The 22,085-nt window shown below is 36.6% G+C and overlaps 1 protein-coding gene across 6 annotated transcripts in view; it reads left to right on the forward strand.

The window, feature by feature from the left end:
• Nucleotides 1-22,085, forward strand: part of FMN1 (formin 1) — a 176,620-nt gene that overhangs the window by 49,013 nt on the left and 105,522 nt on the right. For 4 of the 6 annotated variants that reach the window (XM_077180357.1, XM_077180356.1, XM_077180358.1 and 1 more), the window contains 2 exons: nt 9,234-9,266; nt 18,233-18,294. In XM_077180357.1, the coding sequence (XP_077036472.1) occupies nt 9,234-9,266; nt 18,233-18,294 (95 nt within the window). The remainder of the gene's footprint in view (nt 1-9,233; nt 9,267-18,232; nt 18,295-22,085) is intronic. The other 2 variants (XM_077180359.1, XM_077180361.1) reach the window with 1 other exon arrangement.

The raw sequence follows: 22,085 nt of genomic DNA on the forward strand, positions 1-22,085 counted from the left end.
AGTATTTTCTTATCTGGCGAAACAGACCCTATGTTTTGTATGTGTGGTTTACTGCTATTTGTTAATTCTGCATCTGATTTTTGAATGTGAATGGCTGAATATTGTACAAAATTGCCTGTATAAATTCCTGAGGAAGGAAGTGGGTTTTCTTGGTAAATTAGGTTATCCATTTCCAGTGGTATTTTGTTCAAATGAGTGACAGATTGGTGATAGTAGTTGAGTGACTGCCTTTTCTGATGCCTGGGTGCAGGGGGCAGCCCCCTGCTGAACTCTGGTCTGGCTGCAGATTTTCTTCAGGTACTGTCCAGAATGAAGACAACACCATTATTGCAGCATGTGTATGAACAAAGGAGTGCTCATATCCAGCTGGGCCACTTCTGTAGTAGCCACATATATTGTCCTATGCAAGTGTATGAAAGGTTATGTCCAAAGTGCAATGCTAATTATCAGATAAGCTTTTCACAGAAAAATATTTCTTGGGTTTTTTTGTTATTTAGATATTTACATAACATTCTTACAAGGGAGAAAGTGATTATTTTACCCACCAGAACTCTGGTTCAAATTTATATTCTTGAATGTAGAACAGGAAGTCCTTGATATTCAGAAATTAACCATAAACTGAGGAATACTCTGAAATATTAAAGTGAAAGGAAATAGGCCATCGCTTCTTCAGGTACCTGGAGATTTTAGAAAATACTACCTAGAAAGTATTAAGTGCAAGTAAAAAAAAAACTTTTATACTACTTTGCTGTGAGAAATTGTTCAGGGTAATGCTGTGTGGTTCTTTCTAATTCCAGGGGATATCCATCTGACATTTTTGAGAAGCAGTACTCCTATTTGTTCTGTCTACTACTTCTTATTGTTTAGTTGTTCTCCCTCTTTTTTCAGTTTTCTCTGCATTAATCTTTCTTTATTGTAATGTGGGAATAATAATGGAAGTGTAAAAGTTCTTGGAAGATTGAGAAAACTTGACAGAAACAACATGGTTCTAATATATAGAATTAAATTAAATAGATAGAATTGAATTTATGGTTCATCTGATTGGTCTGAATTTGGGAGTCTGTTACTTAGATGACCAGGACAGGTATTCAGCTGTTGGCAAGTTGATGTTACTCTTAGATTTTTATTATAGGCTATATGCTTGCCATATTTAATTTTACCCAAATAAAAATTTTTCCTTCTAATGACTCTAATAATCTGTGATGAAACATATGCTTAAATAAAGAAAGAAAACTGAATTAACAAAAGCTCCAGATTCTACTACTTGTAGAGGAATTAGGTCATGCTTTCTTGAAATTTGAATAGGAAAGACAGACTGGCTTAGAGCCCATGTAAATTGTTACTCTTGTTACTGTGATATTTTGGGTGGTAGTGTCATCAACATGTTGATGGTTTGTTTGCTAAGTCAAATTTTTAAAGACCAGATTCTGCAGTTCATTAGCTGCTGCAGCGTCTGGCAGAGGGATTTGAATGAAAACAAACCGCTGGTGATTCAGCTGGGATGAGATGTAAGCAGTGCTTTTAAAGGAAATAGGCAAAGACTGTGTTTGCATGTTAAGGCTATGTTGAGTCTGCAGTGAAGTTCTGGGTGTGCTGCAGAGATTGGCAGGTTGGTTTCTTTCAGCTACTCAGGGATGCCCAGAAAGCAGTTGTAAGTTGCACATGATGGATCACTTAATTGGTTGATCTGAGGACTTGTGCCACTGTTCTAAAGCATTGTGCACAAAAATGAAATTATAGAGTCTCCTACAAGTGGAGCAAGGTGCTGTTCATGAGTTGTGGTGATACAGTTATGGGAATAGGGTTCATATTCAATGCTGGTCTTATTGCTGGGATTCATGGTTTTTTTTATGAATATGAATGTGGCAATACAGCAAAACTTCTAAATTCACATCTTCTCTCTGATAGTAGTAGGTACCTTTAAAGTGCATGTGTATGCTGGCATCTCCCCTCATGCCCCTTTGGATCCAAAATTCCCTTCTAGCCACCGATACATTAGAAGTTTCTTGACTCGCTTTTAAGAAGTGAGCTTCTTAAAAATAAGTTATAATGCAATTTAATCATCTGCATTACTTAAATTGAATCATCTAAACCAAAAACCCTATTTCTTACCTCAGTGTCTTGTCCTGACTACTACAATGAAATGAAAATTCTTGATCTCAGAGTTCAAAAATTGTGTGTGGCAGGGATGTTTGTGATTCCAGTCTTCCTCTACTGATATTCCTGTATCCATATCATAAAAATGCTGAAGTGGTTTGTTTTATTAACTTTCAATCAATAATTTCTGTTAGTGTTTTAATTTCTATGCTTAAGGGTTTCATTTACCAAAACAATAGGAATGTATATGAAAACAATAATAAGAGAATGAATTATGAGGTAAGTATTCATTTAATACAGCTCTATTTTAGGCTTAGACAAAATATATGTTCCTATCCAAAGATAAATTTGTCAACATTCATCTTTGTACTTCTAACATGGTACACAAATATATACATATATTATGAGGCAGCATGTTTGGTTTTTTTCATTTGTCATGATAAAATAGGATTTAAGACTGAAAACTTGAAAGTAGGAATACAGAATTTTGCAATTCTACACTGTGTCTTTGTTTTACTTTGTTCATCACCATGCACTATGACAACTATGGTAGGAAGGTAGGGATATTGAGGGAGAGTATTCCTGTCTTTTTGATCTTTTCTCACCTCCTTGTCATGTTTTTCCTCATTGTTCTTGTTGCCTAGTGGAAGCAAGAAATTCAGGCTTAATTTGGCCTATGCAGCAGACATCACAATGACTCACAGCAGCTTGGAGGAGTGGCTAACTCCCTCCTGAGGCTCATAGTCTGGCTTGATGTGTGGGAAAGGAACTGAAAAGCAAATGGACATAACAAGGAACACGTGTGTGAGGCTGACTAGGTCTGTTAGGAGTACTAGAAGTGAAAGAAGTTATGGATAAAACTGAGCACCAGGGTTTTTTTCATGCATTTGGTAACTGCTTGTGCAGTTATAATATTGTCTCCTGCAGTATCCAAATCTTGAGTTGTTAACCTTGAATTGAATGGATGATGTTGCAATATTTTGGTTTAATTTATGTTTTCCTAATTCTTTAATGCATGTGTTTCCAGAGAGCAAGTGGCTGTGTTGTCAACTGGCTCTCTGTAATTAGCACAAGCTGCTTGCATGGTTCTCTAGAGAAACTGGAACTTCTTTGAAGTGTGTCTAAAATAGCTGAAGTCCAGAAAGTCTGTACTACATTTATGTCCTGGAAGACTAGAAAAAGGGTACTTTAGTTTATAGTTATTCCATGGAAATAATTTCCATCAAAGACATTCCTGTGCATATATTTTTGGTCCTAAATTTCTGTTCGTCTGCCTTCATTTTAAGTTTTTTTTTTTTTGCTTTTCCTCCATAATTCTTGGAGAGACTTCTCCCATTTTTAAGCATTAACTCTGACAGAAGGGTAGATGAGTCAGCCATTATGTGTGGTGAAAATATCTAGCCAGATAGAGGAGACAAATTCATGTCTATACTGAAGAAATTAATCTGTGATATTGCATCACATTGAATCCACATATAATGAATATCTCAGCTACTGTGTACCGCTTGGTCAGCACTTGCAAACACATGTTCCAGAAAAGGAGTTCAGGCATGGGTTCTGCAGCTCCTGAAACTACTTATGTTTGAAGAACAGTCTCCACATTAAGGTGGTATAGATATATAGATTCTGTTATTCCTATTAACAATACCATTTCAATCTTCAGGATCAAACTAGTTCTCCTATATACAACAGAGAGAGTTTAGTCTTTTGCTTAGCAAAACAGAAATGTAAAAAGTAATGAGAGAGAGAAGTATATGTGATGTGGGAGAAAATGTTTAAAAAGCCATTTGGAAAATCAATTAATTTAGTGAGTTTTTTTATTTTTTCATTTGGTGTTTTATTTTAAATTAAAATTTAAAACATTTAAAAACCTAATTTTCTCACAGTCTGTCTGTTCATCATCTTTAAATCTTCAGTGAGGTAATTCTGTCTCCATGGTGCCACAATTTCTAGAACAGTCTGTGAGGATGTAAGCACAATTTCAAGGTAAATTAGAAAATCAGGAGGTGCCTGATAAACGTCTTATTAGACAAAAAATAACTTATTAGACAAAAAAATACCTAAATGGTGAATGAAATACAAAATAGTGGCAGAGGATTAATGCTATGTCTCAAATAAATCAAATCCTTGATCCCCTGTACTCTTAGTTCCCAGCAAGAAAATCACTGTATGGCCATGATGTAGGGCCATATGCCCCAAATGCAGGGAATAACCAGTTTATGTGAGAGAAAGAGGGGTATAAGGGTTGGAACAAAAGGATGAGAGATAAGAGCATGATTTCTTATCTTCCTTTAACATAAGCTTCCTTTGTGGCCTTGAACAGTTTGTCTTTGAAAGAAAGACAATGCTTGATGTTAGGTGTCCTGAAGAAAGTTGTAACAGTGGCTACCAACAGTTGGTTTCATCCTAAGTAAAATAAAACAAAAATTAGTAATTTAGGTTTATTTCATTTCAGTGTGGTGTTCTGGGATTGTGTTATAAATTTTACTGTAGGGAATTAGATCAAGCAGTAGTATAGCAAACAGGATATTTTGCATTGCTTCAAGGTAGTGCTTTTGTGATTGATTCACTGATCAATTTGATGTGACCTCAGAGTGCATAAAGTTTTTGTAAATTATTTTACTACACTTTACTGCATTATTAATGTGTAGCATGACAGGTGCATGTAATTCAGTGTTTCATAATCAGACAGATACACATGTGTGTTTTTGAGAAACTGAGAGTTTTATTACAAGCCAGATTTTGGTAACCATATGGTATTTTAAAATAACAATGACATTTTTTCCCCTTACTTATGATAGCTAAAGTTATGATTTGATGAATTCAGAAGGTATTGGGCTAAGATTTACTTCGAAAATTCTAACAAAACCATGCTCCAAAACAATCAAGCAACAAAAATACCCTTTACTTTTCCCTCCCCACCTCAGCTGACAGTCATTCATACTGTGTCTCTTGAGACAGGAACAAAAAGATAGGCACTTGTGGATGATGAATATTTGTTGTTAAGATGTTTGTGTACAATTTTCAGTCTTTTTTTACTACTTTCTGGAATGGCTTCAGGAAAGTTTTGGGAACCTTTCCAAGTTACAGTTTATCCATCCGTAAAATTAGGATAAGAATTCTGACCTATTTTTCAAGTCAAATTAAATTCCTTTTCTGTTTATAGGCTCTTAGCCTCAGATAGAGATGCAGAATAGGAAAGAATATTGACTTTTCAAACTTAAATCTAAAAAAAAAAGCCCAGACCAGCCACACAGTTCCAGAATGGTAAATGTAGCTAAGGCCATGGGATAAAATGTCCATGCCTTCCCATACACTGAGTATTATATTTTTTCAAGGTGAGAGAGAAGAAGAGTTATGCTCCAGTTTTTCAATAAAAATCGTTGCTTTATTTTTGTTATGCATACTCTCTGTAGAAATGTAGTAATTTTAGGAGACCTGTTGTTTTTGAGTCTGGGTGCATGTTTTGCAGCAGGTGCCTAACAAGGACAGGTTTTACAGAATCCAGAGCTATGTCTGGATAGACATACATGTGTAGCCACGGATACAAGCATGCTTGAGATTCACATACAGAACAGCTTTGGTCCACTTGGAGTAGAAAGCTGATTTCTAAGTTTAATATTTTCCTAGTGAGAAGATTAATCTGTTGCCTGAATATAATGAAGGCAAATTGTGTGAATTATTTCTTTTACTGTAGTTTTCATTTTGAGATATAGACTGTACTATGCCCCTGAGCAATCCAATTTTGCCAAAACCCAAAAGTCACAGGGTTTTACGAGATGATTCTTGTTATATAATTGAAACACAGTGAAAGAGCCATTGTGTACACAAGAAGAATGACTTTGTATTTTATTTCCATGGTTCTATTTTGAAATATATGAAGCCGTTTGTGTAAAAGAGATGCCTCTGAGTTTTACTGAATTCCCTTTCCTGTTCTTCAGTCTCACTGTTTGCTTGTTGTGATGCTATCTGAAAATTTGCACCTGCATTTAGAACTGATGTTTGGATTTCTTTTCAGTTAAATTCAATATCAGCCCTGCCAGGTTTGCTCCCTCTGCTATGGCACAGACATATACTCTGTAATAAATCTGTTCCTCATGTGTGCTCTTAAAAGAGTTACTTGTTTACCATATTGCATTGGTGAATGTGATCCTGTAATAGATTGGTTTTGTAAAAATGAAGTAGGATGTTTATTGAGAAAGAATTCGTGTTGAATGTCCCCAGCAGCAGTACCTCTAGTGTTGCCTTTCTGGGAGGGTGAAATGACAAGCGAAACTATTCATCTCTGCTATCAGGTAAATGAGCTGTAACTGTAACCCCTCACAGCTGAGCAATGGTCAGGCAGATAAGTTACTCAGGTGACTGCTTTTGAATAGTGCTTTATACTGCTTTGCAATCAGAAAGAGGAGTAACTATTTTCCTCCTTTCCATCACAGACCATCAAGGGGGTGCTGGTTTTTCCAGCACTGGTTTTTTGTGGATTCAGTTCTATTATTCTTGGGGAATTCAGTGGCTATTCTTAAGATACTTCATGTCCTGTGGTAGGCTTACTCTGGTGTTTGTATTATTTAAATATCTGGACAGTACTGGGATACTGGACTATTGGCTTGTTTTGGGCTGTTTATTTTCCACAAGTCCCTCTTCATTTATTTCCTTTTCTCACGTCTGCCATATTTTCACTGTATGGGAATCTTTACAGTGCTGAGAATTTTTGAAATTTTAGGTTTGGAGGGTTCTTCCTTATCTTAAAAATGAAACCAAAAAACCCAAAACCAAAACAAAAATTAAGCTCGAGTGAAGGATATCTGCTCATTTCCCAGTCTGTGGATTCGGCATCCTTACATGGAAGGAATTATGGGTCTGTAAAACAGTTCAATTTTACTGTAACTAAAGCAGAGAGGATGGGTAGGAGTAGATAGAATGGGGTTGAGGGAAGGAGGATTAGAATCATGTTTTCAAACAACATGCAGTATTATTTTATCTGATCTTCTATCCCTAAAACATAGGTAATTTTGTGAATTTCTTTGAGCATAAATAAATTTTAATTTCCTAGTTATAAAAGGATGCTTAAATGCAGCTATGCTTTATAAAAACCAGTCCAAGATGAAACAACTTAGATTTTGAAAGTTTCTTGTGTGTATTTTTATTGAAACAAAAGCCTGAAAATTTGCTGCTGGTTTATGACTGTAGCCTGGGAGAGCCTGGAAGGTCGCATCAATACATCTGTAAAAATAAATAAAAAGTAATTTAAAAAGTGTAGCTGTGGTGAGTAGGTTCCCTTCTGACACCCGGTGGTTAAAGATGAAAACTACATGGGGAAATAGAGGAGGAAACATATGCTGTAGTAAAGGGGATTATTGAAAGTGGGATCAAGGGTTACCACGCAGGGAGAAAACATTGAGAAACCCTCACTATTCTGAAATTTAATGAATCAGTACAATTATAAGTTAATGATTTTCTTTATACTGCAGGGTGTGGTACATCTCAAGAAAGGTAGATTGCACTCAAGTTTTCTAGCTTTTGTTCTCTAATTACCTTTAAATTGTGTTAACATTATTTTGCATGTTTCCACACACCAAGTTTAATATGTATGGCTTTTTACAAAAATGAGTGTACTGACCACAAGCGGCTATATAGTTCATTTAACTTCAAAGCTTCTGCTTTCTACATGAAGTTTTGAGATTATGGCAGAGAAGTTTCCTAAATTGCTGTGTAAAGTTTGAGGAGTAACCCATCTACTTGAAATGTGAGTTATGGAGATTTCTGTGGGAAAGGTTTTCATGTAAGATTTTATTTAAAATTATTTAAGTAGGTTAGTTCTTTTATTGCCAAAGAAGAAAAGGTAATTCTTGCATTGCACAGTTGTGAACACAATAGTATAATACTGAATAATATTTGAATGTGTGTATTTGCTTTTTGCAACAGTTTTGAAGAGTGAAAATTTCCCTTTAAAACATTGTGACCCACCCTATCCAGTATTTCTGGGGTTGTAGATTGAATTTTCAGGTCAGCAGATTGACCGGTGAATGGTTGTATCTTTTCTTTTAGAAATGTCGGTGAAGAGTGCAGCACACTCAGTATTATAAGATTTGCATGAACATGTATTGAGTACGTTTGTAAACATTGTTGTTGCTTTGTGTTCAGAAAAGTTCTGTGTGATGATAAAACTGAACATACATTAGACATTTTGATTATGTAGGTTGTCCAAAACATCCAAATTTTATTTCATGATCAGTTTTCTCTGCATTAGGAAAAGCACACATGCTTTAGTGTGTATTTTCTTTGCAAAACAGTAAAGCATGTCTCATACTTTACTAATCATGAAGAATATTTTTTTGTTTTATGTTTTATTTCTGCCATCTGCCACCTGGTGGCATATTTTGTCTGTCACATATGTCAGCAATATCAGTCACTGCTATTGCACAGTCTAAAATCTTCTTTTTTAATTGCATGTTTTGGAAATGAAAAACAGAATGAGGAATTCTTCAAAGTGTTCCCACCCCAAACTTCTGTCTTCTAATCAGATTGTAAGGAATTAATCTCTTAGAAAAGTCTAAGCTTTCTGATCTGCTTTGGTCTCCTTCCATTAAGACACAACATGAAAATACCATAATGAGTGAGCATGATTGTTTTTTCCAATTGTAAGTCTTGAGAAATGAATAAAATCAGAATATGATACTCTGTGTATATATCAAGCTGAGAGCTTTACAGAAATATTTCTAAGTGTATTTGGTTTGTGTTGCCTGGTTTTGGTACTGGGGGTACTACAGAGGTGGCTCTGTTTTCATTGTGTTGCATGTGACCCATGGTTAACCAAGGAACATCCATGGGATATTTTTACATGGTAGAAATTTATTTAAGTACTTGCTATTTAATTTTGGTTTTATTTGATAGGCTGAGCTAGTGTTTAGCGACACTTCAGAAATTTGGCAGTAAACAAGCAGGTCATAATTTTTTGCAAAACAAAATAACATAAGGGGGAGCTTCAAATACCAGCTCAGTTATATATTTTTAGTAATGAAATGAAAAGCAGAGGGTGTGCAAGACTACCTGCTAGAATATGAAGCTAATGAGTGTAAAGTACAAGTTCTCTGAGTGAAGCTTAAATACAGTCTTACTTATGCTTTTGTCTCTAGCTCACCTAAAGCTTTACGAGGAGGGACCACCAGGTGGGTGGAACAGTATAATGTTGTCTGTCTCTGTCTACTCTTTGGTCTCTTTTGTTACCATAAAGGTCATATTTATCTTTCCTTGATGGAATAGAAGTGATAAAGTCTGAGTCTGCTATATCTACCACTGTTAAGAACTAAAAGCTTGTTAAGACTACAGAAGTTCTATAAGACATCAGGAACTGTTTTCAGAATTCTAGCTTGTGGAACTTCAGTTTCAATGGCTGCTCTCCCACTAAAGTGAGTGGAATTTAGGTTACTTTCTTCTTGTTCTCACATTAGACCTTCCAGGCTCTCACATTAGACATGTTGTAATTTGGTAGTGGGTTTTTGTTGTTTTTTTTTCCCTAAAGTCTTTGGAGCAAAGACAGTAGTGAAAATTGCCATGCTCATAGATCTTAACATTAGAGTTACGGAAAACTATTTGGACATACCCTGATCCTTATTCAGAACAACAGCACATGTAAGGCTGACAAAGAAATACGGTAAAATCCCATTGACAACCATATGAGAGTTAATTAAATACTAACTGATAATGTCATTAGTAATCATAGATGCATAGTATATTAAGGGATTGGAATAGATCTTAAAGATTATCTAGTACCAACACCCCTGCCATGGGCAGGGCTGCCTTCCAGTAATTAATCAGTAGGGTTGTCTTTTTAAGGAAAAGGAGATTTAATTGTCCTTTAAGAAAAAGAATTAACTATATTAACCTGATATTTGGAAGTTTATTTCACTTATAACCCCCGCTGTGTCTTTGTTTTCTTACTTAGTTTTATACCCACCAGGATGGGTAGGAGTAGATAGAATGGGGTTGAGGGAAGGAGGATTAGAATCATGTTTTCAAACAACATGCAGTATTATTTTATCCGATCTTCTATCCCTAAAACATAGGTAATTTTGTGAATTTCTTTGAGCATAAATAAATTTTAATTTCCTAGTTATAAAAGGATGCTTAAATGCGGATTTTAAGTGAAGCTTAAGAAAGACATTTTGAACAAATGCTCATGACTCAGAAGCTCCTTTTAAGCAGCTCTTTTGAATTATCAAAATAGAGTCATAGAATATGATTGGGTTGGAAGGGACCCTAAAGATCCTCTAGTTCCAACTCCCCTGTTAGGGCCAGAGACACTTCCCACTAGCCCAGGTAGCTCAATATCTCATTCAACTGGCCGAATCACTTTTGCAGTTGTTTGCTGAAGTAACTGGCAATACTGAATAAGGCATGTTTCAAAGCATTTATATTTTTCTGTGTATGCTTATTCATTGGGTAATTTCCTGTTGTCATGCTTTTCATAGAATTACAAAATAGCAATCTACTGACTTAAAATTTTGTTGGGATTAAGATTTTTGTTTTTCTTTTTTTTTCTTGATCCTTTTTTGTAATTGAGTTAGGAATACTAGATGTTGGTGAGGATTCAGTGTGATTATCTTATAAGATTTAAAAACAAACCTTATGACCAGGATAAACTCTTCTTACATTATGTCAGTGAAGAACTACTTCTTAATTCTACCATGAAACACCATTTAGATGATGATGTGAGTAGATATCATATTAGAAGAAATAAATCCAAAGTACTTTGAAGCCCTCCTGTTCCCTTTGAAGTTTCATAATGACAGTCCAATCATGTTTGTCACAGCTGCATGGATACTTCGTAGGAAATAAGATGGTGTTAAGGCAATTTTGCATTAATTAAAGCAACTTGTACTGGAACTTGTTAGAATTTCCCTGCACATGCCATTAGTGATCTTAGGTTAGGGAAGTTCTATTGTCTGTATAGACTGCCATTAAATGGACTTTTGAGAGGTCTGGTCTGAGACACCTTCCTCCCTCACAATTCAATTGCAAGTATTTCCTATTTTCCTCATGTCCTAGTTTCACCCAGGACCCTAATGTTATTTGATACCACCTTATATCATTGTTGGCGGGGGGGAGAAAGGGACTCCAGCTTCCAGTCAAAAAAAGCATGGCAGGAGAGGGGAAGCCATGCTCCATTGTTCATTGTCTCAGGATCCAGGGTGAGCATTTTTTACATGTGAATCACCCTCAGTCTTGTATACTTTTGTTATTAATATTGTTGCCATTACTGTTCCTGTTCTTATCTCTTTGCTGTTTCCAGTAAACTGTTCATATCTCAACCTGTGATCTTCATTTTTGACATCTCCTAATCTCGACTCCATCCTGCTTCAGTGGGAAGTGAGAGGGAAAGGAAGAACAAGAGAGCAGTGTGTCATTTGGGGGAGTCTTGGCACTGAACTGGGCAGTGCCATTCCTAAATCTCACTCAAAGTGGGCTCTTCCTCACAGGACTCTGGTGGTGGTGCAGAGTTTTGTAGAAACTCTTAGGTACTCAAAGTTGGAGGCCACTTGTGTTATTTCCTGCCTGCTGTGAAACCAGGCAAGTGGGCAAAAGCACTTCAGTATTGTAACTCAGCTTTCCCTGTAGAAGCCATGGTCCCAAATGGGCTCACAGAAATTACAGGTATGTTGCCTGGAGAGCATGTTTATCCTAAAAGGTCAGGAAAAATAATAAAGCTGAGCAGTTGGGGCAATAAATATTGATGCACTTGTTCATATTCAGATACCAAAAGCCTATGAATACTAGAGTATTCTACTTGTTTAGATACTTGGCTTTTATGATTGTTAAGGGTAGATTCAAGCAGTCCTGCGTTACACATTTCATTTGCAAGATTAGCTTTCAGGGCCAAAATTTTAGAAAATGCACTGCTTTAAAAATTCGCCCAATATATTGAATGTATGTTCCTTTGTTTCAAGTTTTTTGTGTTTAAATTTAAAACTCATGAAGTACAATAACTATTGAAAAGATTGTGCTTTTTGTATAACTTAATCAGGATAAGCTGTCCATCAATGGCAGCTTTCCCATATTGGACTACTTTTTTCCCCTCTATGTGAGTTTTGGTATCTGTCAGCTTTCTGGGTTCCCGGTACTTTTTAATTTAAAAATTGCTATTCAAGAGAACCTGAATAAAACTTCTGGTGCCATACCTATGTACCATACCCCTAATGTTTCTTGTGTATTTGTACAGTTTTCACTCTAGCAGATGTTGATGTCTATAAGGGTATAGGCATTTGTCCACTGTTTCACAGAGCATGATACTCTGTTGTTTCACACAGTAGATGTTTGTGATTCTATAACAAATTCCATGTCTGATGCTGTACAGCACTTTAAGCTCTTTGTTCACATTGTGTCTATCTTCCTTATTCAACCATTTTGAACTGTTTGGGGTTGCAGCTTCAGTTTTTCCATTGTGCTTCAACAAAAGTTATTTATCTGTTCACATACTATGTTTCATAAAATTACAGGACACAGAGTTACTTCCTCCTTGCACTTGGTAGCTAGTTAAAACACAATTTTATTTCCTTCTTGCAGCCCATTACTTGTGTAGATGTTAATTCCAGGCTTTAACTGGAGTATTTCAAATGTTGTAGTACCTAATGATGAAGAAAATAATGTATTTTCCAGATGGACTGGTATTGTTTTAGTTAGTGTTATCTTTATATGGTCCATATTGACAACATACTTTAAAATCATGAAGCAGACTGATAGCAAGCATGACAGTTAGGGAAGGAAGGTTATCCTGTTTGCACTGGTTCTGTCTGTGCAATTTTCAATGCTAAAGTAATTTTTTTAAAATCAGATAAAATACTAATTAGATTTACTTCTTCCTGCAGTTGCATGTAAGCAGAACCAAATATAGCATGGCTGGAAGTTATGATACTTTCTAATATTGACTGTATCAACGGTTGGCAGAACAGGATCATGATAATTATGTAGTTCATCACTTCAAAAATTGTGGTTTATTTTTTCCCAAGCACCTTATAAGAACATGCAGTTGAACAAGGAAATTTGAAATATATATGTTACTATCAAAAACCATTTAGCAAGCTACTCATTAGGAAAAAAGTAAGACAAAAAACTGTAATACAAGAATAGAATTGAAGTGGAAAAGTAAGACTTGAGAATTTGCAGCTGATGCAAAGTTAGTAGAAGTAGGGAAGACCTGAATGCAAATTTAGCATTCTCTCATCAGAATGTTATCTGCTGGCTATGGCAAAACATGCAAGTAAATGGAAATAGATTATTTTTTTTTTACAATGAATAATTGATTTATTTTTCCAACAACAACATAGAAAAAGGAAATTTTGCATTTTCATGTCACTATATATCTTTAGTCATCACTGAGGTCTCTATACATTTTCCTATGTACTTTGCCAACTTTCAGATTACCTTCAAAAACGTTTTAGTGAAGCATTTTACAATGACATGATAGTATGTTGCTAGCTATCAGCAAATGTAACAAATATTTGTTTAAGGCTTGTTAATGTGTTTCTGCTTCATCTCACTATCTTAGAAAAAATGATCAGTTTTATGAAAGTTTGCTTTAGCTTCAGTGGGTTATAATTATTGATTGCAGGTAGCATCAGGTTACAAAAATAAAGAAAATCAAGAATATGTCCAAGTGGGCAACAGTTTACATGATCTATTACATTTTTCTTGGGATGGCATGCTCTGAAAACAAAGGAAAAAATAGTGAATTAGAAGTAGTAAATAAAAACTGAGACTCCAAGCTGTTTGGAGTGGAATCTGTGCAATGGGATTGTTTATTTTTTTGCTTGATTGCCCTTTGTAAATGAGTGACTTTTAAAATTATTTTCTCAGTAACAAAATCCTAATTTGCATGTGGTAATTTTTTAGGATTGGTGCATTTAGCACTTGCAATCTGATTTTTATCTGATTTGTCTTAAAAGTCCTTAGGAGTAATATCTGCTTAAGGGGAAGATAAATTTATGCTCTACAGCCACTGTCTTCTTGCAGGCACATTGGAGACCGGGCAAGTACAACAGGATATTTGTACAATCAGCCTTCTGTTATGTGTCATAATAAAAGAATTTAAAGCTTCAGCAAATTGACATTGAGGTGTTTGAGCATGTCCAGGGCAGCAAAACTGATGAAGGATCTGGCATGTAAATCCTATGAGAAGCAGCCAGTGTAGCTGAGGTTGGGTTGTTTGTTCTGGGGAAAAGAAGGCTCAAGGGAGACCTATTGCTCATTACCTGCAAGAAGGTAGTAGCCAGGGGTTGGTTTCTTCTCCCAGTCAACTGGTGCTAGGATAAGGTGAAATGGCCTCAAGTTGCACCAGGCGAGGTTCAGTTTGGGTATTAGGAAAGTGTGGTTAAGCACTGAAACAGGTCACCACCCCTGGAAGTATTCAAAAAATAAGTAGATGTGTCACTTCTTGATATGGTTTGATGGTCATGGAGATACTTGCTCAAAGGTTGGACTTGATCTTGGAGGTCTTTTCCAACCTTAATGATTCTTTGATTTTATGAAAATGCAAGCCCCCCTGACATTGCACAAACTAGGTAAAGAGTCATCTTGTGACACGAGGGTCAGCTTGGACCTATAATGTAGGGTGTAAAAATGAGATAGCTGGGTGGTGCATGATATCAGGATCAGTGTGAGCACACATTGAAACACAGAAAGGTCTGACTAAACATCAGGAAATGATTTCTCACTCTGAAGGTGACTGAGAAACTAGCACAGGGTGCCCAGAGAGGATGAGGAGGGTCAAGATTCCTGGAAGAATTTAAAAGCTATTTGGACATGGTCCTAGGCAGCCAGCTCTGGGAGAGGTGGGGTTGCAGACCAGAGGTCCCTTCCAGTCTCAGCCATTCTGTGGTTTGTGATTAGAAGCTTTTCTCCCTGTCAGTCTGGAAGGTCCCTAAGGTAGGGCAGCACCAGGAAGTGGGAGGTGCAGTTCAGCTGCAGCCTTGTGTCTGGGCTAGCTCTGAGACCTGCCCTCAGGTGTTCATGTGTCTTGGCTAACAAGGCCAAATGAGTTCCAGTGGTTATGTGAGAATCAGGCTGGCTACAGAGCCATATCAGATTTCTTCAACTCTGGCATTGTTAATTTTTAACCTAGATAAATTATCCAGTGATACGTTGGTATTTCTGGATTTTATTTTATGTGTAGTCTACATTAATTTTTTTTAGTTAAATGGAATTTAAGAATTAAGTAGCTTATAAAGCCTGACTTATATTTTGTTTCTCCTATAGTTCCTTCTGTTAAAATGTCGTTATTGTTTACTTTGCTGTTTTGATTTTTACCACCCTAAGCAGCATTCCAACACCACTGCATAGTTAAACTTCATTATTCTGTTTCCAGTATGTTAAGGAACTGATTTTTGGAATTGCATGAATGAAATTATTTTTTCTAGTCAAATTCTTCAACGTTTTAATGATTCTGATTGCCATCTCTGTATACAGGTTGTTTTCTTAAAATGTTAACTATCTGTGTACTAAATTAAGGTGACCTCACAAAACATAGAAAAGGAATGGTCATGAGTTACTTTATATTATGCAAGGCAATATAATTGTGATGTGATTTACATTATAATATTTTGTACAGAAAAATAAACATTTGCTTGAGAATTAAAGTACTTTGCTGGGTGTCAGCTTCTATCCAATAGATAGTTTCTTCTAGTTAAAAATAATAAAATTAGAAGCTTATGCTGTTGAATGTCAGTTTATATCATTGTAAACAATCTATTAAATCTGTTACAGTATATCAGTTTATGATGCACTTGCTTTTATGCAATAGCAGTGTTTTAAGAAAATAGTTTTTATTATTAATTCTCATAGCTTAGTACTTTCTAAGCATATTTTTAAGGAATAACAAAATGGTAAAAGAATTGCTACTCTCTGTCTTCTGCTTTAGAACAAAGTTTAAACAAAACAATCTCTAGAACTTGTTTCAGAATTTTCAGCTAGAAGCAATGAAAAACATGTGCCAACAATTACATATACTTAATTGTTGTTAAAAAAAATTAAATTCCTGTGCTATGTTAGATTTCATTCATAGGGGTTCTTCCATCATTCTCTAATTGCGTAAACATTTGTGCCAAGATAAAAAAATAAGCAACAAAGGGTTGGGAATGGGTAGACAAGGTGAAAAGTCTGCTTCTGGTGCTAGTGCAGGTCTGTGTCATCATAGGTGAATTATGACTCTCTTACCCAAATCTCAAAGAATTTTAATCATTGGGCAATTCCACATAGAAAGTAGATCTTTTGTTAAGATAGATCTGTATCCTTCTATTAGCTGAACTAAGAACTGATTGTTAGGAGCATTTTCAAAGCCTGTTATTTGCTTCAGTTATCATGTGACACTAAAGAGCTAACCTTCAAGTTAGGACATTCATAAGGTTCATGCCCTGCACACTGAGTGCTTAAGGCAGCTGAGGTGCCAGAAGGGTCACAACTTTCTCTGGGGACCTGAGGCAATTGTTTTATATTCTGTTTAGGTGAATGGATATGCAGAGCCTGTATCCATAGGTAATATCAACCAGTCAAAGGAATTAACAGCAGAAAATCTAAAAGTTTGTAGACCTAACCAGTTGTGATTCCAGCAGAGCAGTCAGGCAATTCTCTTATGCCTGAAAGCTCTTAAGTAGAGACCTGTTAGAGGGCAAGGAGAAGTTTAGATAGATACTATAGCTAGCTGGAATCACCAAGGTTTTTATTTTACACTATATAAAATATTGATCCCCTTTCCTTTTGATTTTATGTATCAGTTCAGCTGCTTGATTATAATTTCACCTGTGTTTGGAAAAAATCCATGTATACATGACATGAAACCTTTACATTAAAAGCTTCCATGTCATGTAGCATTCATGGTGATGATAAAGTTACCTTTTCTTTCCTCTTTCCTTCATGTGCTCTGAAGAGAAAAAGGAAAAAAAAATAAAGAGAAGATAAGCACTGAAATGTTTTATTTATCTGGTACTTTGGTCCATACTTTGATACTGTAATGCTATTTTGTTAGTTCTTCTGTTGAATGGGTCATGCAGACCCTTAGTCTTAGAGACCATTGACAATAAAATTTAAATTCTTTGGCCTATTTTCAAACCTTTTTTAAGTTAGGATTTAGTTGAGGAGGCAGAAGCCAAGCCAGAAAACTGGAAACGCGCTTTTGAATAAATTTTGATTTGAAAGCAGATGGAAGTGGGACTTTGGTCATCTAGCAACAAGCTCCAGTCACTTGTTTAGGAGGTCTGTAGCTTCTGGGCCAGTGTCTTACCAAAGACTCTCTTAAGGTCTCTTAAAGCCTTACACCGGTGTTTTGAAGGGGTTTCTGTTTCTTCATCTGGCCAAATGCAGGCATGGTATGGATTAAGGGGAACCATAGTATTAGTGGTCCTAGAGGTTTCATAAATCTATGCCATCACTAAACCTGCATGATCAATGCCTGGCCTCCTCATTTTTTTCACTGCTGCTTTAAATTTCTCTGGCTTTCAGTTTCATGCCTTTGGATTTTATTGTATTCTTGCTAAATGGCAGAGCTATCCTGTATGTCATTCACAGTATTCTGTACTTAAACTCTGTGATTATTCTTCATATGATAGAATTAAGAGAAAGAATCTTTGTTTCTCACTGCTTGGTACCTTCTAAGGTCTTAATTTGTATTTGTGATTGCTATTTTACCCAGTTTGACTGTGTATAGTGATTTTATGTTTGTCGATTCAAATCACTGTACTTGATGCATGTTGTTTTAGAATTCAGGTGAGGGTGTGTGTAGGCATGCATGTGCATGTCATAATATCCTATCAGTTCCACATTTATTTGCAAAATAAGGCAAAACTATAGTTTCCTTTTGTTATTTCAGTCTGTCATGTTTTTTCCCCCATTTTCCCTTCTTAGCATGGAAGACCTCTGCTTTGTCCTCTTCTGTCAGAAACACCATGGAAAATCTGGTCATGTGGTCTTAGAAAAAAATGCTAATTACTGTGTTCAGATTTTCTTTTCCATCACCACCACAAAAGGTCATTTATTTGAGAGCCTACACCTGCATTCTAGACCCAGTGGTGTTGTATGAAATATTCTATGCTGAAGATGGCACATTGTTTTCTGACTCTAAGGCAATCTACTTTTTTTATTTCTACAGAGTACCAAGCTGCCATTCTGCATTTAAAGAGGGAACACAAAGAAGAAATTGAAACATTAAAGGTATAGTTTTGTAATTATATATTTCCCTGTCTAGTGCATTTTACATATTTAAGTGGTGCAAATATACACTTTCTATCAAATGTTAAGAATTGAATCCTTTCTTTCTAGAAGTTGTTTTCAGTTGACTGCCAGCTCAGCTAAAATTAATTTTGTTAAAATCTATACCTGCACTCATAAATGATGTCTGAAAGCAGTTTTATTTGTTTCCTCTTTGTAGTTCTCCTTATTGTTGTTCTGTTAAATTCTTCCTCCTAACACAGCAGTGCAGTATTGGCAGTGGTGTTTAACTGCTTACTCTTTCCCAGTGAAACATACTTCTGTAGAGGCAATTTTCTGTAATTTTAACAGGAAAATAAGCATGTGTGAGACTTTCTGAAGTTTAGTATTGAGCACTCTGTATTGATGTCTGCTCTTTTAAAGTGTAAACTTGATCAACTAGTTATCAAAATCAGAAATAACACAGTTTCGTATTAGAACTCACTTTCCCTTGGCTGTGGTAAGTAAAGTGAAATATTACAATAGAGTGTTTTTATCATAAAAACAGGAATTTAAATGGCAGTATAACTGAATTTGGGGGTGTCATGGTTTGACACTGGCACAATGCCAGTGCCCCCATGAAAATACCTTCTCCCTGGTTTCTGCTGTGAGATGTGACCAGGAATAAGCAAAGCAGGCTCCTACTTAGGGAAAAAAGAAAACAAAACTTTATTAACTACACTACAACTACAAAGAAAAAAGGAACACACATACACAGGGAAAATGAAAACCTCACAAATGCATTTCCTCCTCCCCCCACCAAATTTCAACACAATACATTTGATCCTCAAATCACCAACTCTCAGTCCTGCACCACCCTTCAAACAATCAATCCTCAGTTCATCAAGAGGAGAGGAGTCCTTCTTGTGCCATGGGCTTCCCCTGGAAACACAGCTGAAGCCTCGTGTGTTTCCGTGTCACTCGTGGCACCGCCCGGAGTACATCTGCCGTCGTGACTTCTTCCTTTTCATGTCCAGTGCTCTCACCACTGAACACGGACCAGAGCTGCTTCTAGGGTTGTCTTTTAAGGATGCTCTGTCCCGATCCAAAAAAGGCACAGTCTCTCCTTTGGGACACCTGTCCCCACAATCTCTCCTTTGGGACACCTGTCCCCCCCATATTTTTTCACCCCCTGGGGCCGAGGGGCATCAACACTGAACCCTCTTGGCTCTGAGGCCATTGCCTCCCCCTAGAATGCAGTCTCTGTGTCACAAGGAACATGGTTCTGTCCATGGCTATACAAAAAGAGTCCAGCAAAAGCCACTCCATCATCTCTTCCCACTAGGATTCTTCTCTACTCTTCTACTACCTCTCACTCGCCCAGACCTCTCTCACACTGGCCCATTTCCTTTTTCATCTTCCACTCTATCTTCTAGGAAAGGTCAATGTTCTGTGAAGTTCTCATTCTCCAAAAAGGGGTTAAAAGCTCCTACAAGCGGCCGGCTGAACCCCCCCCCCCTTCTCCGTCCCAGCCGTGCTGCCGGCACAGGCCCATGTTTATCAAGCTTCAAGGTCACAGTCTCAGGCAGCGGCTCTTTCTCTCTCTCTCTCTCTGTCTCTCGGGGGGGGGGCACCCGATGGCTCCCGGTGTCTCTCTCTCTCTTTCTCTCTTCCACTCTTCCACCCTTCCACCCCGGGGCTCAGGCCTACCTCTCTCGGCCACATGGCTTTCCCCTCCCCCTGCCCAGCCAGCAGCTGGGCCGGGGGAGAGACCCGAACTCTTTCCTGCCGGAAACCCAAAAGGACCCTCCCAGGGGAGAGCTCTGCTTTTAACCCCATGTTCTCAGAGGCGTGTCCATGTCCCAGTGGCCAGGTTAAATGCCAATATTAAAGCCTGAATATCCATTGGCCAAAAACACAGCATCCCAAAAAACACATTTCCTGTCAAACCACCACAGGGGGTCATCCCTAGTTAAAATTACCAGCATCTTCCTTTTCTCACCAGTTATGATATATTCTTAAGTATAGCTGCACTGTGTTCTAATGCAGGTTCCTATGCCAAATCATTAGTGGTCATCAATTACAAAACATTCAGTATTTCCTTCATCATCATTAAAGCAAATAGAATGGAAAATAAACAGATTTACTAGCATGGGAATTCTGATAATCCAGTCCATTGATACATTAACTGTGTCATTAGGCAGATCACATTGTATAATGCAACGTATTGAAATTTACGTTATAAAATTTCAGGGGGAGCATAGAATGGGGGAATAAAATGGTGTCATGGTTTAATGTTATACTTTGTTGCATTTTATTCTTTAATGGTATAACAGAAAAATATGATGGTAAGTATCCCAACTATGGGAAATTCTTGGGTTAAATCTGATTTTATGCTATGCACTGAAGGAACCTACAGACAGGAATTTCTTTTAAGCAGCTCTTTTGCAAACAGATCCAAATTCCTTATGAGGTGTTTATGAAGCAGGTTTGATTATCATACTTTCTCTGCAAAAGGTTAGGAGTAGATCCTTGGTCTTTGTTATTCTTAAAAGGCCTAGAGAAATGTTAAGAATTATGGAAGTTATATGTATGGGAAAGTTCTCAAAATATTACTGAATTGTCCTCTGAAATTGAAAGTAAGCAACATTATCTAGGTTCTGTTCCTTGAAACCTGTATATATTGGCTTACAAGTGAGTGATACTTTTATTCTTTAGCATTAGAAAGTGCCCTGTACTTTTGTTCTGTTTCTTATTGTAGGGTTTTTTTCTTGAGTATGTGAACAGGAATTCCAGATTGTTTTTAATTCTTCAATATTTGTTATCACTGTTAATTTCCTATAAACTTTATACAGAATACCCAGAGTGCAGCCAGGGCTTTACCCACACCACTAGTTTCTGGGGGTTGGTGCTGAATCTATGAGACTGAGGTTTCTGTGAATGCAGCAGTCTTGAAAGATGCACAACAATCATCACTGTGTAGGGAGGGCATATGACTGTACTGTATTTCCTTTTGTCATCTTTGTTATCACCAAAACTTGAAGCTTTGTTCCTTTTTTTGATATCACTTGAATTCAGTTTTTGTCATATGTATACTTATTAAGATTATAACATGTATTACACCAAGTAAATGACTTAAGAATCTGCACCATCTCTTCTTGCATGACAATCTGCATAACACTTAACTCTTGAAGTTAATTAATGTATATAATTCAACTGAATCATCCACATGAAAGTAATGTCTAAAATGGGTGATGCTATTGCTGCATTCAAAGGATTTCTTGAATTTTTCACTTAATGTTAACAAAATACTGAATAATATAGTTTAAAGACATGGAACGATTTCTGTTCTGTGCTGTTAAGTGCTTTGCTTTCCCTGCTCTTGCCACTAGATGTCAGCTGAGTCTTTCAGAAGAAGTTCCCAAAAAACGTGTTGTTGTTTCATACTTCCTTCTAAACTGAGTGTGGTGACATCCTGCCCACTGTTTCTGTATCTGTTTTAGTTTTAGGTCAGAAATTATCTTGCACATTAAGAAACCAAATTGAAGTTGCTCAATCGATAAGTTGTAGCTGTCAACACCTTCATAGTATTTGTCCAGCAGAACCAAATCTTGAGTATCTAACAACCAACTAAGTAGATGACAATAACATAAATCAAAATAATGTAAATGGACTCCTGACTTCTGAAAGAAAGGAATTTACTTAAAGACAAAATTCTGTCTGCAGTGCTTAATATTTAACCCAATACATAGCTGCACAAGGGTGCGCCGTGCTTTTTTTTCCTGTAAGTTAAATTGATCAAATTAGTAAAAATT

Source organism: Agelaius phoeniceus, chromosome 6, assembly GCF_051311805.1.
Source record: "Agelaius phoeniceus isolate bAgePho1 chromosome 6, bAgePho1.hap1, whole genome shotgun sequence".
NCBI lineage: Eukaryota > Metazoa > Chordata > Aves > Passeriformes > Icteridae > Agelaius > Agelaius phoeniceus.